Source organism: Ovis aries, chromosome 19 (genome assembly GCF_016772045.2).
Source record: "Ovis aries strain OAR_USU_Benz2616 breed Rambouillet chromosome 19, ARS-UI_Ramb_v3.0, whole genome shotgun sequence".
Taxonomy (NCBI): Eukaryota; Metazoa; Chordata; class Mammalia; order Artiodactyla; family Bovidae; genus Ovis; species Ovis aries.
Window position 1 is genome coordinate 16,859,154 of NC_056072.1, and position 25,676 is coordinate 16,884,829.

At 48.1% G+C, this 25,676-nt stretch overlaps 1 protein-coding gene across 11 annotated transcripts; it reads right to left on the bottom strand.

Moving 5' to 3' along the window:
• Positions 1–1,152: 1,152 nt before the first annotated feature.
• TTLL3 (tubulin tyrosine ligase like 3) lies at positions 1,153–25,430 on the bottom strand. 11 transcript variants are annotated; one of them, XM_060402798.1, is made up of 14 exons: positions 23,237–23,675; positions 22,986–23,077; positions 22,493–22,575; positions 21,003–21,171; positions 20,770–20,867; positions 19,597–19,725; positions 18,758–18,872; positions 17,822–17,914; positions 16,420–16,615; positions 13,046–13,194; positions 9,455–9,698; positions 8,029–8,464; positions 3,432–3,607; positions 1,153–1,310 (listed from the first exon to the last, which is right to left on the bottom strand). In XM_060402798.1, the coding sequence occupies exons 1-14, from the start codon at positions 23,626–23,628 to the stop codon at positions 1,256–1,258; spliced, it is 2,427 nt and encodes an 808-aa protein (XP_060258781.1). In that variant the 5' UTR covers positions 23,629–23,675; the 3' UTR covers positions 1,153–1,255. The 11 variants fall into 11 exon arrangements, with proteins under 11 accessions (XP_060258781.1, XP_042092499.1, XP_042092493.1 ...); XM_042236561.1 differs by lacking the exon at positions 1,153–1,310 and adding an exon at positions 1,760–2,482; XM_042236565.2 differs by lacking the exon at positions 3,432–3,607 and having other exon boundaries at positions 1,153–1,312.
• Positions 25,431–25,676: the final 246 nt, after the last annotated feature.

Consider the following 25,676-nt stretch of genomic DNA (forward strand, 5'->3'; position numbering starts at 1 on the left):
GTGCTAAAATACGCTTCGTAGACTTTACCATCTTCACTATTTTTAAGCGTATAGTTCAGTGGCATTAAGTACATTCACACGGTGGTGCAACCATCTTCTGCATCTAACTCCAGAACCTTCTCATCCACCCAAACTGAAACTCTGTTCTCATTAAACACCAACTGCCCATCCCCTACCCATCTCAGCCCCAGGAGCCACTGTTCTGTCTCCAAGAATTTGACTACTCATTTAGATGTTAGATCTTTTACTTTAAAAAACCATGTAACATATCAGAGTGCATAAAACATCTGTGTGATTTAAAGAATAACTGTAAGGTGACACTCACATGACCACCACTTGGCACAAAACAGAAGCAGCCTTCTCCTATCTTAGAACAAAGCCGTTCTCAACCCTGGCCCCATACTAGAATCCCCTACCCTGCCCCCTCAGAAAGCTTAAAAAAAGATCCCCATGCCTCCCCTGACTACACCCCTAAGACACTTTTACCAGTCTGGGACAGAGACATCTTTTTTTAAAAGCTCCAGAATGGGCACTAGTGTAGAGTCACAGTTGGAAACCACTCCCCTGACTTGAGAGAATTCTTCCCTTGTGTGTTTTTTTAAGTGTTACCACATATACATGCATCCCTAAACAATGTATTTTGTTTTGCTTGCTTCTCAAACTCCTGTGGAATGGAACTGTGCTATATATATCCTTTTGTGACTTGTTCTCCTCCACCCTGGGAAATGCATCTGTTGTATGGCATGGAGTTGGAATGCTGGGGCTTGCAGTCTATCCACCCTACGTTAATGGACACTTAGGTCATCGGCTGTGACCACAGTGCTGCTGTGGGTCTGCCTGTCTGCGTTTTCTCATTCAGCTGTGCAATTTCTGGATCAGAGTGTATTTATCTTGATTTGACTAGTGTGTTTCCTAGGGCCGCTGCAATGAATTAACCACAACCTGGGGCCTTCCCTGGAGGTTCAGTGGTTAAGACACTGTACTTCCATGGTAGGGGGCATGGGTTCAATTCCTGGTTGGGGAATTAAGATCCCATGTGCCACATGGTACGGCCAAAAATTAGGAAAAAAAAATTTACCACAACCTGAATGGTTTAAAATAGCACAAAATGGATTCTCTCTCCCAGTTTTGGAGGCTGGAAGTCCAAAATCAAAGTGTTGACAGGGCTGTGCTCTACCCAAAGGCTCTACGGGAGAATCTTTCCTTACCTCTTCCAGCTTCTGGTGGCTCAAGCACCCTCTGACTTGTGGCCGTATCACGCCAGCCTCTGCCTCTGTCTCCACACAGCCTCCTCCTTGATTGTCTTCAGTCTCTTGTAAGGACAATTGTTATTGGATTGAGGCCCCATCTGGATGATCTCATCTCAAAATCTGTACTTTAACTTACATCTGCAAAGACCTTTTTTTCCAAATAGACATATCCACAGGTTCTAGGAAGACATACCAACATTCAACCCATTATAACTAAGGAATGTTGAGCTTTTTTCAGATGAGAGGGCCTTGTTGGATATTTCCTTTTGAGGTGACCTTGGCCCCTTGCAGAGGAAGGGACGGGCCCACTCCCTCAGGAGAGGACTGGGGTTTAGCAAGGTCCACTCTTCTCCACTGAGTCTCCTGTCGTCGCTGGGTGGGAGTGCGGGGCTGTGCTTTGGGGGGAGTTGCTGACAGCCTCTGGCTCTAGTCCTGGGCCTTGGAGTACAGGGTCACACTATACCCTCTCTTCATCCTCCCAACAGAAAAGGAGCCAAACCTCGAAGACCTCATTTGCTCTTTTTTATTTGGCGCTGCATCCAGGATAAGGGTAGTGGTGATGGAAGCAAGAGCTTCTGTGGCCACATGTCCCTTGTGCCCTCCAAACCCTGGTCTGTGATAAGGGTCAGAGGCCCTGGAAGGCTCAGTGTTGTCATGAGGTGTGTCTCGGCCTTTGGTCTGTCACAGAGTCTGGCCTTGCATTTGCCTTTGGTCTTGCTCTTCCTACAGATGCTAGGAAGATTTCCGTCTTCAAAGGGTTGAGACCACACATTACTTCCAAAGTGGGGACCATGACGGTGCTGGGGAGCAAGAGCCTCCGTGTGAAAGGAGGGGAGAAGGAGGAGAGATGATCAGGAATCTGTTCAGGAGGGGGGTCCTGAGGGATGCAAGTCCTTCCCTTGGGGCACAGGCCAGCCTGGGGGCTACCCTCTACCTGTGCCCTCCAGCCCTGACCCCGGTAGTCAGCACTGCCCAGCGGGGTACTGGTCACAGTTTGAGGCCCACCTTTTTTGGTTTCAGGGCGTTGGGTGCCAGCTTGAGCTCAGGGTTAGGTGGGAGGGAAATCAAAAGCTTGGCGGTTGGTAGAGTCATCAAGGCCTTGTCTGTAGTTGACAGGGCCTTAGTGCCCGCCAGCTTGCTGTGCTGTAGTCTGAGGACCTGCCTCTGGGGCCAGGGCACATGGGGAGAAGGCAGCCGGGCCTTGCTGTGGAGGCTTGGGAAATGGTAAGGGGCTGTGGGAGCAAGAGGGGCCGTGAGGGGGTGGGGAGGGGCTAAGGCTCACCAGCTCCCCCTCAAGGTGTGAGTGGAGGGTGGGGAGGCAGGGGGAGATGAGGGCAGATGGAGCCCACCCAGTTCCTTCTCCAGAGGCCACGGGAAGGACACAGGGTTTGAAGTCCAACAGACCTGGGTCTGCATCCCAGCTCTGCCCCTTCTGAGCTGTGCAACCTCGGGCAACTTCCTTACACTTCCTGATACCTCGGCTGGAAAATGGGGATCATAGCACCTCCCTCGCTAGGCTGTGAGAACTAAAGGAGCTGGTCAGGTAGTGACACAGTTTCAACTGTTATGTGCTGTACAGATATTAGTTCCTTTTCCCCAGAGGCAACTCTGCACGGCAGCAAAGACAGAATACTACAGCAGGAAAAGGGGCTCTGGCGTGAGACCAAACTGGGACTGAGTCCTGGCATCTTCCAAATGAGTACAACTGCCTCACCACGTGACTACTTTGCGGAGGGTGGATCACAGTCATTCAGTCGTGCAGTTTTTAAAAATACTTTGTAAGTGGTGGCTTTTACTTACTACCGGTGACTCTCTGGTGGGGCTGTGGGTGGGGGCAAACCCAGGTGGTTAGGAGCGGCTTGGAGAACAGGAAGAAGTTGTCTTGAGGCCCTGGGGTGTTTGGGGGGAAGGGTCTTACCCAGGGCCTGGGGGTTCTTCAGACTCAATGGCAATCTGTTCAAAGAGTGGGGATGCCTGCCCCTGCTAGCTAAGGTCATGGTAAAAATGCAGCTCATCCTCGTGCTGGGGGTGTCCCACTTCCGGAGATTGGGGCGGACCTGGGCTGTGGCACTTTTCGCCTTGCCTTTCTTCCCCTTTCCAGGGGCTGAGGTGGTAGCAGTGGAATCTGGCTTCTCAGTGTGCCCCAGGCTTCTGGCCCCAGCAACTTTCCTAGAAGCTGACCTGTGGATGGGGCTTCCTGAGTCCTTGCTTTCCCCAGAGCCTCTCGGGGCCAGCAGGTGAGGGAGGGCTGGGCGGACGGCCATCCGCCGGTGACTCATCATCGCCAGGGGCTTCTTGATGGTGGAGCCCTCTACTAGAAGCCGGATACCCACATACTGGGGCACCTCCACAGCAGGCTGTGGGGAAGAAGGGGAGACAAGGCCTGCTCAGACCATGGTGCTAGAATCCTAGGTCTAGAAAGACTTAGGGAAGGGGTAGATGGAATTAACTTCTGGGACACCTGGTCAGGAGACATTTCTGGGCTGAGAAATGCAAAGCCCGTCTCTGTCCTCTAAGGGGTCTGAATCAGTACCTGGAGGGTCACAGAGCCCCTGAGATGAATAAACCAGAGGAATGGGGGGTAGTCTTAGCCAGGCCTCCACCTTCACCCCTCCACCCACCTGCCTTCCTCAACTCCCTGGCCAGGAATGCTCCTCCACCGGCTGCTGTCAATGGACAGCTTCCTGAGATGAGCCAGATTCCCTGCTGAAAGCATGTGAATTACAACACAGATAAGAGGCCTGGAGCCTGCCTAAATTCTCATCTGAACCAAGGGAAGCAGAACCTTAAAGAAGGCTTTCTGTGGAGAGAATGACGTTGCAAATATACAGAGGGAGGCAGAGAGAAAGATCCAAGAAAGGAGCTCCTGGACCATGTTCAGTTCTTATTAAGCCGAGCTGTCCTTCCTGCACTGGACACAGAAGAGCCCCTGCATCTTGTTAGGAACACTCCTGTTAACCTAGGGCTAGGCTGAGGGGTTTTCCATGTCATCAACAGATCCTGTTTAGAACCTATCTAAACATCAGTGTCATTTGGAGCTTGTTAAAAATACAGATATCGAGAGACTTCCCTGGTGGTCCAGTGGTTAAGAATCTGCTTTGCAATTCAGGGGACGTGGGCCCAATCCCTGCTCAAGGAATTAAGATTCCACACGCCACGGAACAACTAAGCCCCTGCACTGCAACTCCTGAGCCTGCACGCCACAACTAGAGAATCCGTGCCCTGCAGCGAAAGATCCGCAAGACATAACGGAGATGATGGAGGTCCCACATGCCACAACTAAGACAGGATGCAGCCTAATGAATGAATAAATGCTTTAAAAATTTACAGATATTAACGTCCTACTGTATAGCACAGGGAACTACATTCAGTAAATATCCTTGGACAGATTATAATGGAAAAGAATATGAAAAAGAATGTATGTATATGTATAACTGAATCACTATAGAAAAATTAATACAACACTGTAAATCAGCTATACTTCAATTTACAAAAATACAGATATCAGAGCTCATGGGAAGCCCAGTTGATACAGAAAAACTCATCTTTATGGAAGAATCTCAGCTCATAAATGCAGAAAGAATGATAGAAATAGCAATGTACCATTCTGCGACTCTAACAGAACAGGCAAGAATCAAAACTGGATATCAAAACAAGTAGGTGAAAAGGATGACAGGAAAATGTGTCATCTGCACGCTGCCAAAGAATCACCTTACAAAGAAAATGATCACTGCAAAGGGAAGGATGCAACTTACCATGCAGAGGTCTCGTAGCATGACCTTACCTGCACAGTCAGACTTAGCATCACCAATCACGAGACACTCTGACAATGGGTGCCTCGTGATGCTGAATGAGGCCCCCAGTATCACCTCTCAAGTGTTCTTGACAAAAATGTGTAATCTGAACCTCATCAAGCTGTGTGACCTAACTTCTAGTTTATAGGACATTCAGATAACAGAAGTTAAACACCACCATGAGGAAACAATCAGATAAATCCAGAATGTGGGACAGTTCCATAAAACAACCAGTCTGGGGCCTTCAAAAGATCCAAACATGGGTGGGAGAAAAAGCAGTGGAGCTGTTCTAACTTAAGGAGATTAAAGGACATCAGAGAAAATAAAATACCAGGAGTAAATTTAACCAAGGAGGTGAAAGACCTGTACACTACTGATGAAAGAAACTGAAGATGACACAAATAAATAGAAAAATATTCTGTACTCATGGAATGGAAGAATTAATATTATTAAAATGTCTATAACACCCAAAGGAATCTATAGACTCAATGCAATCCCTATCAAAATCCCAATGACATTTTTCACAAAAATAGAGAAATCAATCCCCAAAGATGTACGGAATCACTTAAGACTTCCGAATAGCTGAAGAAATCTTGAGAAAGCACAAAGCTGGGGGCATCACACTTCCTGATTTCAGACTACTGAGTTGGCCAAAAAGTTCATTTGTCTTTTTTTTTCCTGCAAGCATACATGGAAACTCAAATGAACTTTTTGGCCAAACCAATGTATTACACAGTTATAGTGATCAAAACAGTGTGATATTGGCATAAAAACAGACACACAGATCAATGGAACAAAATTAAAACCCCAGAAATCAATCCACATATTTGTAGTCAATTAAGTCATGATAAAGGAGGCATGAATATACAGTCTCTTAATATGTGGTGTTGGGAAAACGGGACAACCACATGCAAAAGAAAGAACCTGAACCACTATCTTACACTATATAGAAAAATCAACTCAAATGGAGTGAAGACTTGAACATAAGACCTTAAACCATAAAACTTCTAGAAGAAAACAGCCAGGAAGTTCCTTAATTCAGTCTTGGCAATGATTTTTTGGATTTGGCAACAAAAGCACAAATAAACTAAAAATCTTCTGAACATCAAAGGAAATCAACAAAATCAAAAGACAACCTACCAAGTGGGAGAAAATGCAAATCACTTGTAAGAGGTTAATAACATACAAAGATATAAAGACAATCTTCCCCCCACCCCCCATGCCATGAGGCATGCAGGATCTTAGTTTTCCCAATTGGGGATCAAACCCACACACCCTGCACAGAAGTGTGAAGTCTTAACCACTGGATTGCCACGGAGGTCCCCAAAATATATAAAGACAATCTGATTAAAAAATGGACAGAGGATCTGAATAGACATTTTTCAAAAGAAGACATACAGATACATGCAACAGGTGCATTAAAAGGTACTCAACGTCACTAATCATCAGGGAAATGCAAATCAAAACCACAATGAGATATCACTCTCACCTGGCAGAATGGCTATCATCCAAAAGACAAAAAGTTACAAGGGTTGGCAAGGATGTAAAGAAAAGGGAACTTTTTTGCAGGTTGGTGGAAAGGTAAATTGGTGTGCCCACTATGGAAAACAGTATGGATGTTCTTCAAAAAGTTAATGTCAGAGCTACCATACAATCCAGCAATTCCACTTATGGGTATTTACCCAAAAGAAATGAAAAACCATTTGAAAAGATATCTGCAAGCCCATGTTCATGGCAGCTCTATTTATAATGACCGACATATGGAAGTGACCTAAGCATCCACTGACAGATGAACAGAGAAAATGTGTACCTGTAAATATATGATGGAATATTACTCAGCCATTAAAATGAAGAAAATCTCAGGACTTCCCTGGCAGTCCTACGCTTCCACTACAGGGAGCATAGATTTGGCCCCTGGTTGGGGAACTACAGGGGCACTGGTTTGGTCCCTGGTTGGGGAACTAAGATCCCCTGTGGAGCGGCCAAAAAAATAAACAAAAATAATGAAATCTTGACATTTGTGACAACATGGACAGACCATGGGTGTATTATGCTAAGTTAAATAAGTCAGAGACAAATACTGTATGATCTCAATCCTATGCGGAATCTAAAATAAAAAACAAACTGAACTCACTGATACAGAGAACAGATGGCTGATTGGGGGGCAAAATGGGTTGAAGGGAATAAAAAATTACAAACTTGCAGTTACAAATATATAAGTCATGTATAGAATCATGACTATAGTTAATAATGTTTGAAATAATGTTTGTATATTTGAAAGTTGCTGAGAAAGTAGATCTTAAAAGTTCTCATGCAAGAAAAAAATTCTTGAAACTGTTTGATATATGTTAACTAGACCTATGGTGGTGATCTTTTCACAATTCGTAAATACTGTTTATGTTGTACATCTAAAACTAAAAATGTTGTTATGTCAATGATATCTAAAAAGACACACACAAAAAAACAAACAGAAAACTTCAGAGAAATCCAAGCCATGCCTATTAGGCCCTTTAAGGCAGCTACACATCTTTTAAGCATCCCAAGAGTATACCTATAGGTCTCAAGATTCAGTCTTGAACACATTTTGAGTGAAAAGACAGACCTGCAAGGCCTTTTGTAACAGTAGAGCTTCTATAATTTTGAGGGCTGCTGTTTTACTGGAACCTCATAGAAGAGGAAGTTATTCATTTGAGCAGGGATTTGAATCCAGGGAGGCTTCAGAGTCTATGCTTGTAACAGTATGCTACCAGCCTCTAGAAGTATTATCCAACACACTGACTCATTTCATCCCCCAAACCCCAGGAAAAAGATGGTAACAGCATGACCATCTTACAGACAGGGAAATGGGGGCTCAAGAGGGTGGAGTGGCTGTACCCAGTCACTGCAGCAAGACCAGGACCTAAACTGGGTTTGTGTGACTGCAGAGCCCTGAGCTTTACTACAGGGAGGCCTCCCTGGGTCCCGCCTGGGCCTGGCCACCTCACCTGCTTGTAGATGAGCTCGAAGGCCCCCGTGTCGCAGTTGCGGTCCAGTCGCCGGTCGATGACCACACGCAGGGTGTCTGCCTGCACACCGGCACAGAGCCTGGCGGTGACAGCTGTGGAGGGTGCCATGGTGGGGCTGGCATTGATCTCGATCAGCCAGGGCTGGAAGTCCTCACCGAACACAAAGTCAGCACCGTAGAGCTCGAAGCTGGCCTTCCGACATTGCACAGTGTCCTGGGAGGTCTGCAGGGCGTGGATCACTGCAGCCTTCATGCCGGGCACGATGACAGTGGACCAGGCGTTCGGGGCCCCCGTCTCCTGCAGGTGGGCCTGGAATTTCTGGCTTGACCACATGTTGTCTGCAGGCAGCAGTGGGTGCCGGTGGCATGAATTCTCCAGGTGCTTCTGGATGGAGTTGTTGCACAGGTGCACAGAGCTGGGACAGAGAGCAGGAAGCTGAGGGCTGGCTCCCTTCACCCCACCCACCCCGACATGGGGAGGGCAGGCAAACCCCGGAACCAGTCCTGCCCACACCAAACTGTGCAGCTTGAGTTGGCAAAATCCTCATCATCATCTTTTAGGGCCACTGCCAGTCTGTGCTCAGGCCCTCTCTGAGGGTACTAAATATGGGGCCACAGTGCCAAGTGCTTTGTGACCGTGTCACAGTGCCTGGAAGAAGGTAGCTCAGAGTACAGGGCCTGTAATCACCAAGACATGCACTCAAGTCCTGGCTTCATTGCTGACTGGTAAAATCCTACATAATTCATTTAACCTGCATGCTTCTTTCAACATGTAAAAGATGGGGTAGTAACAGTACCCACTTGGCCAGGTTTTCATGAACGTCTGAGATAATATACATGAAGTGCTTGGCGTTCGTCGCATGCAAGCATTCAGTTAACCAACAGCTCTGAGCTCCGTGTCACTGACTCCATTCTACAGATGGTGGTGACTGATGCTTAAACAGGGTTCCACTTGACCCAAGTCACAGAGCTTGGAAGCTGCAAAACAGGAATTTGAATCCAGGGCTCCACAGGCTTCCTCTCACCCCCAGGTGAATGCTGCCTCTCTGTTTCTCCGGATCCCCCTTTACTCTGCTCTACATCTTTTCTCTCATAACACATATCGCCTTTTAACCCATTGATGATTTTACTGGTTATGTTCACGGCTTGTCTGTTTTTCCCTGCTGGAATGTGAACTCTTGAGGGCTGGGTTTGTTTCATTCACTACTGTGTCCCAAGCGCCTAGAATGGTGAATGGCTCAGGGTACACGTGCTGTAGGCATCTGCTGGGTGGATGGATGGGCCTGCCTGCCTGCAGAGGCTGTGTTTGGAGCCCAGCACTGCACTGGAAGCACTGTTCCTTGCCAGCTCCCAGATTAGATTAGGAGCTCATGGGACTGAGGGGGCTGAGGGTAGGGGGTGCTCACTTGTCCAGGTTCTTCAGGGAGAAGGGCTGTGTGGAGAAGCGGATGTAGCTGTCACGGTAGAACCACACAGTAAGTGGGTTCCAGTCGGTCACCAGGAACCACTGCCTCAGATCAAATTTGGTGCCAAAGATGAGCAAGGGCCGCTCGATATACTTCTGCACCACCCACTTGCCGTCCTTCATCATCATGGGGTTGCAGTCCACCAGCTTCAGCATTTCCTCCAGGTGGTCCATGCACATGATACCTAAGGGGAAAACAGGGCTGGTTAGGGATCAGGCCAGGCTTCGGCTGGGAGATGGGCTAGGGGATTAAGAACAGTTCATCCTAAGCTCACATTCCCTAAGGACTGACAGGCCCGAGTGGGTAAGTCTGCCTTTCTCCATGTTCTCTTTGGGAAAGCTGAGAATCTGCCAAGGATATTTTTTTTTTTTAATTAACCAATTTTGATGATGGAAAGGAATATATGTACATATAAAAATTTAAACAGTATTGGGTCTTTTTAAAACCATATACATATATGACTTTGATTAGTTTTTCATAATAACAGAATATAAAAGAGCAGAGGCAAAAAGCAGGCAGTACAAAAGGGTACACAATTTAAAAACAACAACAACAACAACACACATCTCCTGATCCAAAGAAGCCAGGTGCTGCTTCCCGGTCCTATGGATGGGCACCCAAGTTATGGCAGAGTCTGTGTGTGTCTCAGTTGCATAGCATTCTATGCATTTAAACATCCTAAGGAACTGGAACAGTGCCTGGCACTTGGTGAGCATTCAGTAAATGTTAACTCATCATCATTATGAGTCACCTGTGAAAAACATCTCTCATAGATTTGTTGGCTAAAAGGGTATGTACATTTTTTCACTTTACAGAACAAAGATGTTCTACCAACTTGCACTCCGAGTAAGAGTGTATGAGATTGTGTGTTTGCCCACATACTACCGACACTGTTGATGATTTATTTTTGCCATTCTCCTAGGTAGAATGGTATCTCTTAATTTTATCTGTTTTATAACAAGTGAAGTTAAGCATCTTACGCTAATTAAGGCGTTTTAATGCTGATAAATACAGCTGAACAATGCAGGGATTAGGAGTGCCAACCCTCTGAACAGTTGAAAATTATTGTATAACTTTACAGTAGGTCCTCTGTATCCATGGTTCTGCATCCACAGGTTCAACCATAGGTCATGCAGTACTAAAGTAGGTACGAAGTGAAAGGATCTGCTTACATGTGGACCCATTCATGCAGTTCATTCATGCTGTTCAAGGGTCTACAGTGAGAATCACACTACAGACAGACACCTACACTCAAAAATCAATCTTATTTCTTCACTGCTTGGTCCTCCAAACAGTCTGCCTGCCAATGGCACAGAACAACTTATGCTTGGTTCCCAGGCCAGATTCTTTCCCAAAAGCCCAGACTGATGACTAATATTCCCAATATGATGATGACTTGTGTAGCCACAGATTGAGACTGTTCATGACCTCTGACCCAGCAATTTCACTTTTAGGAATTTATCCTAAAGAAATAAGTGGAAAAACTACTATAAATGGAAAGATATGTGCACAAGATATTCATCAGTGTTGCTAACAGCAATTAACCAATAAATAATCAAATAAATAGGGAAAAAACTGATGGCCATCTAAATATCCATCAGAAAAGGATTAAGTAAAACCATGAGAGTACATATAAACAAGATTAGACTGTGCAGCTGTAAGACAGAATGAGGTCAGAAAGTATATACTGTACTTTTATATAAAATTCAAAAACAGGCAACACTAATCTATGGTATTGTATGTCAGAATAAGGGCTTCCACTGCAGGGAGGCAGAGACCAGGAGGTAGCACAGGGCCCTCTAGGGTAAAGGTAATGTTTTACTTTATAATCTGGATGCTGTTTCCACGAGTGTGTTCCCTATGTGACAATTCACTGAGTTGTATATTCACAATGTGTGCCCTTGTCAGTGAAGGGGACTGTATACATATTTCAATTAAGTTTTACTAAAAATGGAGAGGAAATGTTGAAATACACTGGAACTTACTGTACTGTTCTCTTTGCTTTTGTTTATGTTTGAAAGTGACTCTAACAATAAACTAAAAATGGGGGGCAGGGGGAAGCAGATCTAGATGTATGGAAATGGAGTGACCTCTAGGATCTATTAAGAAAAAATAAAGGTGAAAACCAGGAAGTAATACTCACTGATATGAAAAGATAGATAATGAAAAAAGGAAGCTACGCAGTATGCTCTTATTTAGAATAAAACACATATACACCCAACACGCATAGACGAGAGTATAGAAACACACCACAAGGTAAACAGTAGTTATCTCAGTGAAATCAAAGGTGCCCTTAGTTTCTTCCACGTTTCTGTACTGTCTGGTCTTGTTTTAATAACAAATATGTATTTTCAAACCTGGAAAAGACCAACAAAACAATTCCCAAGGTAGAAGAAGAAAAGACTATGATGCTAGTTTTAGAGAGACATCCTGAGAGTGTCCCACAGTGTGTGAAGCTGCGACAGCTTCACTAGGACATGAACAAATTCTCCCAAGGGCAGTATGTGGGGTGATCCGCTGCCAAAAATCTGTTTTTTACATCTTAGAAGTCCTTAACGATCTTTTAAGGCTGGGCTGATGCACCATCCCAGCCTGCTGGGTGCCCTGTTCAAATTCCATTCATGCTGAGCAGTCAAAATAGTGGCTAAAAATTATAGCACTTACATAGCAGTTACTCTAAAAGTATAGGATCAAAGCACTTTCCATATTGTACTCATGTAATCCTCTTGGGTAGGTATTATTGGCTTCATTTCACCAAGGATGAAAATGAGGCACAGAAGAGGTTAACTGACCTGTCCCAGGTCTTTCAAATATTAGGGAGCAGAGCTTGGGTTTGAACCAAGGAAGTCTGGCTCTCAGCATCCACACCCTTAACCACTGTTCTACACCTCACAAGGATGCATAAGTCAAATCGGAGAGCCCTTAGACAGCAAGTAACTGCAGTGAGTACCACCAGGCCTGCCTAAAGCATTAACCTAAACTCTCAGGGCAGGAGAGGAGGCGCTGGTATCATCATGTTGTTTAGGTGCTAAGTCATGTCCGAACTCTTTTGTGAAGCCATGGACTGTAGCCCGCCAGGCTTTTCTGTCCATGGGATTTCCCAGGCAAGAATACTGGAGTGGGTTGCCACTTCCCTCTCCAGCAGATTTCCCCAACCCAAGGACTGAACCCATATCTCCTGAATTGGCAGGCGGATTCTTTACTGCTGAGCTGCCAGGGAAGCCCTATCATCATCACAGCAGCCAACATTCATGGGGTGGCTACTGTGCCTGGCACCGTGCTGAGCAGTACATGCACTACCTCATTTAATCCTGGCCTCATAGGAGGTATTATCATCAACTCTCACAGATGAGGGAACTGAGGTTCAAAGAGGTGATATGACTTCCTCAAGGTCACACAGCTCATCAGTAGAAGAGCTGGGATTCGAACCTAGGCAGTTTGGCTCCAACAGAGGCTGTACTATTAACCTCCCAAGCCTCTGGTTGGGGAGGGTGTAGGGTGCTGGTACAGGTAGCAGGGGCAGACCCCCACCTCGTCCACGGGACTTGGCTCCCGGCTTCACGATCCAGATGTTGCGATCTCCTTCCATGTCCATCTGGGGCACCACAGCCCGCAGCTGCTGCAGGATGTCCTCACAGCGCTGGACCTGAGTGTCGAGGTACCTGAGTTCTGCCCCCTCGCTGTGGGGAGATGATGGGACTTGGACAGGGCTGGGCCTGGGGGCATCCTGGTGAACAAGGCAAGGGGAGACACAAGCCCCCTGGCCATGGTCCCACCAGCTTTGGTCACACCCTTCCCCTTGAGACCCAGACAGGGCTCTCCCAATCCTCCACCCCCACCCTCAGGCTGTGCCCCAGATCCACCCTGCCCAGGGCATCGTCCCCAACTGCTGGAATGGGACTTCTACCTACCGTAACCCCTCCCACTCCAATACTCCACCTTCTGCCACCACCTCTCTCTCTATTATATTAAAACTGCTCTTTGGCAGAATTTAATCACACCAGCATCAAATGATGAGACACCTCTACATGCCAGGCACTGTGCCAAGGGCTTTACATACATTATCACTAATCCATCTTTAGGGAGATGTTATTGATCCCATCTTAGAGAAGTATAAACTGAAGCTTGCAGGGTTAAATGATGTGCCCAAGGCCACACACTGAGTTAAGAGGCTGAGCCAGGATGCAAACTCTAGCCTGCCTGAATCTTTCATCCACAAGTGTTTTTGGCGGTTCACTCCTCTCTTAATCTTTAACCTAACACTGGTGGATAGGCAGGCCCCTTCCTCATCTAATTCTTTTCTTGCACAACTATATCATACATCTCCTAGATTTCTCTTCCCGTCACTTACCACCTGACACCTACACTTATTTGGTCATTGCCTGTCTCTGCTCACTGGAATGCAAGCTCCATGAGACCAGGAATACTTTCTATAGTTGTTATTCTCTGTTATACTCCTGTCCCCAAGTAGTACCCCAGCACTTATTAGGTTCTCCCTAGAAGTTTGTTAAATGAATGAATGATTGGATAAGGAAGTCTCTGGCAGCGACTGGGCTGTATGGATAGAGTTCAGGGACAAAGAGGAACCTGATCCCTACATGACATGAAATGTCCTCAACTAAACCAAGTCACAAAATATCCCAGGTGGCAGCCTCAGCCAAACTCTCCATTTCTTTTCTTTTGACTGAACAGGAAGGAAGCCTCCGCTAGATAGTAACCTCTCTTTTAACATCTCTCGGATGTTAAAGAGGCTGGAGCCTCTTGGATGTCTCCAGCCACAGAGAACTTATCTCTGTTACTAAGGCTGGCATAGCAGTGGCAGCTGGGCAGTGCTGGGAACAAGGACAATCAGATGGAGGGGTCTTGGCAAGGCCTCCTTTTCACACATGAATCCTGGCTCTTCTATTTCCACAAGGTTTGCTGGAAACGTTTCTGTGGCCATGGCCATAAAGAATATACTGAGCAAATCTGTGATCTGGCCCAGGAAAGTGTCACATGGCAGTGGCAGGGACACATGCAATTTGAAAAAGCATATTCAACACGACAGGATGATTTTATATTTAGTGAAAAAAAACCCCAGTAGTTCTGTGGAAAGTGGACCTGGTGGTCAGGGGATGGGAAAAAAAAAAAAAAGCCTGGCTGGTGAGTTGTGGATTTGTTTTTAAAAGCTGAGAAGTAGCAATAAATATTGACTTAATTAATGTTAATAATCTAACAATTCAGTGCAATGTTACATGAGGTAATATTTTATATAATCCTGATTTTTTTAATTAACTTTTTTTTTGACTGCTTCATGTATCATGTGGGATCTTAGTTCCCCGAGCAAGGACTGAACCTGCACCCCATGCACTGGAAGCAGAGTTTTAACCACTGGATGACCAGGGAAATTTCCTAATCCTGTTTTTGAGAGGTTCCTTCAGCCCTCGACTTGCCCCACATCCAGAAATGCAAAGGACTGACATGATTTCCACCGACTCTTATAACTCAGTCCTGACAATTCTTTTCTCCTTTTTTTAATATTTTAAATTTATCTGGCTGTACTCGGTTTTACTAGCTTTCACTGTGGCATGTGGGCTCTTTTAGCGGCAGCATGTGGAATCTAGTTCCCTAACCAGGGGCTGAACCATGGCCCCCTGTATCAGGAGCTTGGAGTCTTAGCCACCAGATCACCAGGGAAGTCCCCCAGTGATTCTTAATTTCAGAAGGGCAGCTTTATGTTTTCTGGCAGCTAAGGGGAAAGTATGGGATCCCCTAGTTTTCATTCTCTAATGTTTAAAAAAAGATACAAATGAATTATTCATCAATGATGTGGGTTTCAAAGTTCATTTACTAGTTCTTCAGTCTCCCCTATCAATCATTAAATCTGTCTGTTCCTTTCTATTCTAACACCACGCCACCTGAGGCCTTTAGCCCTCCCCCTGACTTGCTCCAAGTCTCCCACCTTGAGCTGTCTGCTCCTGAGGGCACGGATTTTGCTTCATTTCTGGGGTCTGGCACGATGCCTAGCACATAGGAAGGGCTCAGTAAATGCTGAGTGTTTTCTTGCCTTCAGGCCCTCTTCCTGCCAGTTTTTCCTGCACACTGTACTGAACAGCATCTCCCTACAACAGGCCCAGGCCCATCTCAATACTCCTTTCCTCTGCTCAAGAACCCTTCCCCAAAATGTGTCCTGCAAATACAACCACTAAGCATTCTTGGGGCAGGAGGCTGGGGTCACATAAGTACAGGATACACTGCACACTCTGTCCCTCTTGGGAGTTTACACCATCTTCTGAAAAGTCCTGCATCAAGGAAACCTATTTTAACTTTGTTCAACCCAGTGTTTTCCAGATGTGACTGACTACAAAACCCTTTTTTCATAAACTCCATTTCAGCATATAGAACTACCATGCTATATAATAGGCTTTGCAAAATGCTGGTTTCCAGGATAAAATCTAAATGACTTAACAGAGTCTTACTTTGTGAATGAATACTATGAGTTAGTGCTGAGCACATCATAAAAATTATCCTGTCTAATCCCACCTTTGAGGCAGAACATTATTTTCAAACCTATTCTGCATTTGAGAAAAGCAAAGATCAGATAGGTTAGTGAGATTCCCAAGGTCACAGAGCTTGGAAAGAGCAAAGCAGAACTTGAACTCAGATCTGTCTGACAGCACAGGCCATGATTTTAGTGACTATGCTACACCGACATCTGGGGAAGAGTAGTTTGGACCCTAATATGAAGCCAGTGAGAACTCCTGAGGGTTCTGGAGGAGAATAGTAGGGCGAATGAAAACGGCGAGACTGGGGAGAAGCTGGGGGCGGTGGGCATTCGACAGAGAGCTTCTGTCCCTGACCCTCAGCTGGGAGCATGAAAGCTGCCCGAGAGCACGCCCCATGGCCCGGGCTGCAGAGGCACTCACTGGACCACTTGGTAGTAGCGCTGGAGAAAGAGGGACCAGCCCTCAGGGCTCAGGTGGAGCGGGGCCTCCACATCCTTGTCGATGTCCATATGTGCCAGGTTGTTAAGGTGCTCCTCGCAGGCACACAGAGCCTCATCCACAAACTCTGGGGACACCAACACTGGCTTCTTCTCCTGTTTCTTTGGCTTCTTGTCTCCTGAAAAGATGGGGTAGAGGTGGGGGCTGTCACTATCCCACACTCCACCGCTCCCACTGCCCCAAGGCCTGTCACTTACCCGTGACTTCACCTGAAATACACCTGCAGCCCCTACTGCTGTGGGACCTGCCACTCACCTGGGGCTTTGTTCTAAATTCACCTGTGGCCTCAGTGTGCGTCCTTGCCCCTCACTGTGCAGGACCTGTCATTCATTTGGGCTCCACCCTAAATGTCCCCAAAGCATCTCAGGACCTAGAGTCCCAGCAGAAACACCTGCAGCCTCTCTGTGCTTGGGAGCTCTGACACACCTGAGGCCCCTTGAGCCCCTGCTCCTGACACACCCAGGAGACAGCCATGGGGAGGTCTCCCTCTGGAAGAGCCAGGGACTTTCTGCTCACAGCAGAGCTGTGGGGTCACATAGCCAAATCCCTGAAGAATTCTGGGAACTCTGGCTGATAGGACTCTGGGATACAGGATGGAAGCTCTGAGGTAGGAGCTAAGTCCAGAAAGGGAAAGGGCCAGCAACTGGTTGAGCCAACAAGTAGGGAGAGACTCTCTGGGTCCCCCTTCACATGGCACGAGGGGTCCTCAGACCACATGAAACTACATGGTTTTACTGCTGCCTCTCCTCACAGATCTGAGCTCCCTACAGGCAGGGATGGACCATGTCCTCTTAAGTCTGTCCTCTCTAGAGCACTCTGCCACATGCCAGGCCCATCGGAGGACTGAGCGAGGCAGTAGGCCAATTAACAAACAGATAGGAAGACATGTGGGTAAGTGGGTGGGCGTGACAGAAGAATGATGAGTGGATGGGCCAGAAGATAGATTAAGTGGTGGATGGCAGGATGGAAAAGAAGTACATGGATGGGGAGGCGGGTCTGTGGAAGCATAAGTAGGTAGATAGGCAGCAAGGTGGAGTGGATGGATAGGCAGTGTGGAGTTGACAAAAGTAGGTGAATGAACAGATTGACAGTCGGGGGAAGGATGAATGGGTGGATGGGTGGATGGGTAGGTGAATGTGAGATGGGTGGGTAAGTAGGTAAGCAGATGGATGAACAGACTGTGGACAGAGAGAAGGGGAGATGTATGGAAGAGTGGGTAGGAAGGGGTGGGCAGACGGATGAGAAAAATACCACGACAGATGGGTGAGGTGTGCTGGGTGGGAGGATCAATGGTTAGGGGAGCAGAAGTGACCACAGTACTTACTTGGGGCCTCTCCTTCATCGACAGAGTTTGACTTCCACTCGCACTTTACCACCAGCTTGAGAACGTTGCGGGCAGCTGTCAGCCAGAAGTCCTCTGCTCCCGGGGCAGGGGATACCCTCCTCAGCCCCTAGGCTCCAGGCCTGTTCTGGTTCCGGAACCTGATCATGACCTGTCCCACTCTGGATCCGGAACCTGACTACCGTTTCTGGCTCTACCCCACTTAGAACCTGGCTTCTGTTTCAACTGTGGAACGAGCCCCAGAATCTGACCTGACTTGGCTCATATTCCACCTTCAGAATCTTGCTTGGTTCTGCTGTCTGATTTCTCCTCCTCTGTTCCTGATCCACTTTTTTTTTTTTAATTGTGCATGTGTGTTATTTTCTATTTTTTTAATTTGAAGTATAGTTGATTTACAATGTCCTGATCCACTTTTAATACTTATTCTAGCCTGAGAACCAGACTTTGGCCCCAAATCTATAAATGATTTGGAGACTAATTTAAACCTAGCATCTAATGTGGATCCAAATTCTGACCTGAATTTAGAGCGTGTGCTGGAGTTGGAGCCTACTCTGTCTGTGAGCCCCAAAGTCTAGAAACTTTTCTTGGCACTAGACTTGGAACCCGATCTAGTCAGTGGAATCTGACAGGGGGTTGGAACTTATTCTGGATTCCAGACTCAACTAGGTGACCAACTTTTAGAACCTGCTCTAGAAAATAAGATAAACTACGTCAGCTCTTCTGGAGGTCTGGGGTGACCAAGGTAGGGGCCTCATTAAGAGAGGCACATAAGGGAAAGATGAGGGTTGGGGATGGAGACGGAAATCTGCTGGGACACATGAGGGCATAAGAGAGGCCCTTTGCTCTCCAACACCAGCCAGGGCTTTAGCCCTCCTCCTTTGGCTTGAGGGGCTAGGCATGGGGCTGGTATCTCCTTACCTATGAAGGCCTTTTTGTCATCCTCAGCCCCCAGGCGGTAGCAGCGCGGGAAGAAGGAGTCGGCATCAGCCTCATCGAACCACGGCAAATTCCGGAGATTGAGACACAGACCCACCTATGGAGTCAGCCGCTGAGGGGGCCGGGTGGGACTTGCCCAGGGGGCCTCCAAGGGACTCTCCACACTGGGCACCCACCCAGAGAGCTCAAGGGGATGCTGCGTGGACAGGCTCAGAGCCTCTGCCCCACTTGCTAGGCTCATGTTCACCTCCACGTGCTGCTCATGTGGCTCCCTCTGTCCAGAATGCCCTGCATCCTTCCAAGCCACCCTTTGGATCCTTAAAAACCTGCCTCTTTGAGGAATCCTTCCCAGTCCACACTAATAATAGAGCAGCAGGTCCCAATTATAAAGCCTATCATTCTTGCCGTAACCCTAGAGGATAGGTCTTACTGGAATTCTCACTTAAAGAAGAGGAGCCTGAAGCTCAGAGAGGTGAAGTCAGTTAACCAAGACAAGATATAATAGAACCATCAGCCAGACAGTCTCTGCTTAGGAGAGAAGGGTCCTCCTGCTCACAATCATTGGCTATGGTGTTTGTTCTTACTCCAGAGCCCATTTGGCTCCTGGAGTCTATTTTAGTCACCATGTCTATACGTGCCCGACATGCTGCACAGGTTGGATTTGAACCCAGGTGTGTCCAAATCCCACTGAATCACGTACCTCCCCACCTCCTGAGAACTCTCACTGACAAGGAGAGCAGAAAAAGGGACTGCCAGCCCAAGAGCTGGCGGGGGGGGGGGGGGGGGTGGCAGTTGCCATGCCTGCGCTCTGAAGAGCTCACCTTTGTGGTAAAGGAGCCTGCCCGAGCATAGTGGTTTATCATCTGATCCTTGGAGAGGAAGCGACAGTCCAGGATGTCCCGACGAGTAGTCCAGATGAAGTAGGGGATCTCGTTCCGAACCATACGTGACTGGGGAGAGGGGAGGAGACAGGGAAGGTTGATGTGGGCACCACGAGGTCTGAGGAAGCTTCTCCCCGCCATGCTGAGCAAGGTGGGTGAATGGAGGGAAAATATCTTTCCAAGGAGTCCTCTAGCTCACATGTCATCTTTTTGTAAGTTAAGAAAAGACATCTCTTCCCTTTGGGGCACACGCTGGTGAGCAGAGAGCAGGCAGGCTTGCAGCTCTTTCAACCAGGGGCCCCTAGGCTGTGACTAAAGCCCACAACTGAATGCCACACCTTGTTCTAGGTCTTGGTCATTAGTGACTTAGTGGCAGGGCAGTGACTCTAAGCTGATGGTCACAGAGCATGTGACAAAGGTTTTCTCGTGAGCTCCACTTCTCCCCATCCTTCCTAGAACTCTGGGAAGAAGGATTACTGATAACCAGTAACACCATGTGCCAGGGACTGTGCTTAAGCTTTCCATGTCAATTCATTTGATCCTCACCATAACCCTATGTGGTAGGTGCTACCATTATCCCCATTTCACAGATGAGGGAACTGAGGCTCAGGGACTTGTCCCAGGTTCACAATGTTGGGCCATGTGGAACTGCCAGTCCTCAACCTCACCTGAGAGACAATAATGGCAGTTTGGCATATTTCAACTCAGAAAGTGGTGGTATGAAGATTCAAAGCCAAGTGTCTTGATCTCAACACACACATCCTCCCCAACATATCAGCCTTTTTCAAAAATTTTTAAGTCCTTCCTTCTAACCTTCACTTGCCAAGGATGGAGGAAGATGAACTATGGGGTTTTATTTGGAAAGGGGAATTACCAGGTGTGGAGATTGTGCCAGCTTCTGATACAACCTGGCAAAGAGTCCTGATCCCAGGCCAGCCTCATCTGTGTCACTCACCACTCCACTGGCCTACCTAGGCTTTAGAGAACCGATCGTTTTTACCACAGATAGGGAAACTAAGATTTAGAAAATGGCTTGTCTGGGGTCACCAAGCTGGACTCTAGTGCTTTCTCTTGAAAGAAGCAGCCCCCCTATCCAGCCCCCTGGGTCCTCACCATCAGAGCGTGTTTCCCATGTAGGTCATCAAGTTCCAATAACTCATCAAAGTCAAACAGCTGTGGTGGCCGGAATGCCTCCTCCTCATCTTCATCCTCTGTAGATGTAGAGCCCAGGTGTGGGAAGGCCCCAGTCCCCGCCCCTCAGCCCCACATCAAAGCCTCAACCCTGGGACAGTGGGAAACAAAGAAAAGGGACTCAGGCAGCTTGTGGGAAGGGAGGGATTTCTCACCTTCCTCCGTCGTGTCACTGTCACCCATTACTGAGCTGTCCAGATCCTTATGTGGTTGTGGCAAAGAGGTACCCAAGTGATGAACCATCTTCTTCTCTACCCAGCCCCTTTGGCGCAAGAGGCAACGGATCACAGGGTAGCGACCTTGGATCATAAAGATCTTCTTCTGCTATAAGGTGACAGAAGAATACTTTTTCAGTAAGTATAGCCTAAGTGCTGGTCACAGGGGAGATAATGGTGAGCCAGACAGCTATGGTCTCTGCCTTCATGAAATTTATATATTCTAGTAGGAGAGACAGGCTATAAAAAAGTAGAAAAATAATCTGCATAGTAATAATCATAATAGCAACTATATATTGAGCGTTTACTGTGTTAAGCACTTAAATACATTACTACTAACAACAATGTGTATTTTTAATAGACACTATTATCCCCACTTGGGGATTCCAAGGTGGTGCAGTGGTTAAGAATCCGCCTGCCAATGCAGGAGACACTAGAGACATGGGTTCAAACCTTGGGTTGAGAAGACCTCCTAGAGGAGGAAATGGCAACCCACTCCCAGTATTCTTGCCTGGGAATCCCATGGACAGAGGAGCCTGGCTGGCTACAGTCCATGGGGTCACAAAAGAGTCAGACATAGCTGAGCACCCGCATGCAACCAATCTCTACTTAACTGGTTATGAAACAGAGGCATCGAGACACTGAGTAGCTTGGCCACCCAGTGGTTAAGTGAAAGAGCAGGAATTAACATCCAGGCTGGGAAGCTCAAGAAATAGGATTTTAATGGGGATCTAGAGAATCAGTCAAGGGAAGCTGAGAAGGAGCCAGAAATGTACAGAGCTGGGCAAATGGCAGTTAAGGCAGAGGGAAAAGCACGTGCAAAGGTCTTGAGGCTGGAGGGGTCAGAAGGAACTGGAAGGGAGCCATGGTATATGGAGTGTGGAAAATGCAGGGAGACCTCCTAAGAGGTGTGTGCAAGGCACTGACGGTGGTGGAATGAACTTGGATTTTATATTAAGAGCAGTGTGAAGCAATAAAGTGAAGGGAGGGAGTGACGTGGTTGGAGGCTGTTAAGTGTGGCTTGTTGTCCTATGGAAAACAGAAGGCAAGGATGGAAGAAAGGAGACTAGTGAGAAGGCTGTTGTGGTTTCTCTAGGTGCCTCCAGCAGAGATGGGAACAAGGTGGGAGTTGACATTCCTTTTGGAAATAGAGACTAGTTGTGCTATTAGGATTAGATGTGTGGGTGAGGGAACAGAAAGATCAAATTTCCTGGCTCAAGCAACTGGGAGATGGAAAAGACCGAAGAGCAGGGAGAATAATGGGTCTGGGCAGGAAAAAGACAAGTATGGTTTAAGACATGGGTTTGAAATGTTTTGATGTTCCCTCGATGGAGATGTCAAGTGAGGGACTGGATCCACAGAGCGGTGCAGTCAGAGGCCAGGCTGGGCTGGAGAGGGAATGAAAAGGGCGCAGGATGGATTGAACTCACAGCCAAGGAGACAAGTGTAGAGAGGGATCCAGGGAAACAAGAATGTCCTGAGAAGTCTTCAGAATCAACCGAAAAGTAGCTGCCTGGGAGGGAGAAAGGAAAAGCAGGAGTGTGCAGACGGCCAAGAGGAAAGGTGTGTTGGTGCAGAATGACGCAAGGTGCCAAACCAAGGTCAGGACAGAAAAGGGACTGATTGGTGGATCTGGCTCCTTAGCGGTCACCAGTGACCTTAACTAGAGAGGTTCCTGATGAGAGTGGTGAAGGACAGGGACCCAGAGTGGTGGGGGCTGACTGAAACCCAGATAAAGAAGTTGAATTCTGCCAAGAATTTTGGTTGTGAACGGGGTGTTGAAAACTGGAGAAATATCTGAAGACAGGCCTGGGATCAAGGTTTTTTCTTCTTTATTTTCTAAGGAGGGGAGAATATAGTGCAAGGAGGCAGGGTGAGCCACCCTCCAGGCCTTTTCTAGCCCTTCCCCCAACCCCCTCCGACCTTGACAGCTCTCTCCACGTGGATCTTGGCGTTTCTGAGCCGGCCCATGTGTTGAGACGCCTTGGAGAATCCTCGCCAAAGGACAAGAGAACCTGCAGAAAGATGCGGAGTGGGGGTGGGGTAGGCACCCCTTCTCTCTCCACCCTGCATCGCGATGCCTATCCTCTACCGCTCTTCTCCGGTTCCCCGGATTCTCACGTCCGCCCCAAGACAGCCTTGGGCCAGGAGGGGCGAGCCGCAAGTGGCCTCACCGTCCTGGGGCGGGGCGTCCTCCTGGGCCGGGGTAAGCGAGGGCCCAGGGGGGCGGGGATCCTCGGCGCCCTGGGCGTGGCTGTCGTGGGTCGAGGGCTGGAGGGCGCAGTTTAGCCGGCGCGCTGAGGCTGGGCAGCAGACCCAGTCTTGGCCGTGCGCCGGACCCTTCTCTGGAAGCCGGAACTCTGAGTGGCGCGCCCTGGGCCATGGGGCGGGGGAAATTGCGCGGCACTCGAGCGGCTGCGGCTTCCGCGGCCAGCTGCACACTGGGCCACCCTCCTGGCGGTACCAGGAGGTGGAGTCCGGCTGTGTGGCCCCCAACTCCCCCGCCCTCAGGAGCAGCGCTGCCGTGGGCCCCTGCATAAGACCCTCGCCGCGCGCGCGCGCGCATTCCCGGAGCCCCGGAGCCCGCCTCCCCTCCGCGCGCAGCCGCGTCTCGCGGGAGCGCCCTGCGGGGGCCAGAGCGGAACCCTCCGTTCTGAGGCCCCGCCCTCTGTTTTTTGTCGCCTTAGAAACGCACAATCAGGCCTCGGGTGGCGGTTCGGGGGGTCTACTTCCAGCGGAGCCAAACTCGGGGCCTTGCCTGCCCTAGACCCGTCATGAATGGGGCACTGAAGCTGGAAGCATAGAGCACGGGCTGCCCTGCCAGTTTCTAATAGGGCCCTGATTCCTTATCCAGCGCTTCCTGGGGCTTCAGTTATTCCACAGTATTCAGCGAAGACCACGTGCTAGTAGTGGGCTAGGTGCTGGGGATCAGAACAAGCTACAGATGGTCCCTGATTTCATGGCGCTTACTGCCCGGTGGAGGGGAAACAAAAAGCAAGCAACAGAGGAATAACAGGTGTTTTATGCGTTAGATAAAGTGGTCAATGATGTCCTCTCTGAAGGGGTGACATTTAAACTGAAACCTACTGAATGCAAGTGAGGAGTTGGCCAAGGGAGGAACAGCATTCCAGGGAGAGGAGCCTCTGCAACAGCCCTGAAAGGGTAAGAACTTTTTGGGGGGAACTAAAAGGAAGCTGACCAGATCTGCAACTCCTGGCAGTTGGAGCTTGGGTAAGGTCCTTGGGGGTAGATTTGAAAGCCAGGACAGTATTATGGGGAAAATAAAAGGGCAGAACTCCCAGAGCCCACCCCACCCCCACCCCCACCCCTCCCCCCCCCGCCTCGAAAAAAAGACAGCACTTGGAAATAGAAAATAAGTATCGTTTCAATCTACCAAAAAAACAAGTTATGCAACAGCCCTCAAGACAAGACTAGGCAACCTTTTTGGAGGTAGTATGAAAACTTACACCCTCAAATGTCACAGGTGAGACAAATAAGGTTCCAAGATGTTAAATTATTTGCTTTAAATCGCATAGCAGAGCCCTGGAACCCAGGTCTGACTCCAAAGCCCCACTTTTAAACAGAAACACTATTAAACACAAGTCCGTATCATCACTCATAAGGGTTGCCTATCAGTCATGCAAGTACCAAATGGACAGTGTGAGAGGCAAACTCTAGCAATGCCCTCTCAAGCAGATTCCAGGAACCCAGCTCTGTCAGTCACTGATACATTGGCTCATACAAGTGAAGGTGCGTCCTCCACAGACCTCCCTAGTCAACCCCAACCACTAAGATCACCCTTCTCAACCCTGCGGCTGATGACTGGGCTTCCCAAAAGGTATGCCTTCAGGAGAGGACTGGCTGATTGGAGACCATCCAGTCTGTTCTGATCAGCCAGCAAATTTAGTTTTAGCTCTGAACCCTGGGGGATGGATCCACGACAAATTAGAATTCTGGCTGGCTCACCCAGGCATTGCTGTCCTGTGAGGGTTGAGTGAGCAGCTGCCATACTCTACTGGATGTCCAGCCTCACCGCACCTTCACGTGAGCAACAATCACTGCAAAGCTAGGCTACGGCCGTGTGCCCCACAGAAGGGCACACCTAATTCTGCAAGACAGGAGGGGGAGGTCACAGAGGTAATGTCATAAAGGGGATGGTAGCAGCCCAAGTTGTCCCCACCCCCAACCCCTCCTTTAAACAGTACCTTGTCCTGTTTCAAGAGACCCCTTTTGGCCATATGGAAGACTCTTCAAAACTCAGCAAAGCCCAACCCTTCTCAAACTTTTCTTGGCCTCCTCTTTCATAAAGACACCCCGCTGTGGGCTCCCACTGACTTCCATTAGTGAGCGTGAAACACTTCAATGCACCTCTTTATTTACATATGCAACACTTCCACTGGCCCCCAAGTCTCTCTGAGACAGGGATAATGTCACCCCCCAACAACCAGCACAACAGAAGTTACCAACAGCTTGGATACTGGGCTGGTGGAAAGATCAGTCATTGTTTATTCACTACTTGTAATGGCAGGTACTGTGTCAGACTGACATTATCTCCACTTTATAGATTAAGAACCTGAGGCACAGAATGTAAATAATTTGCTCAAATTCATAATA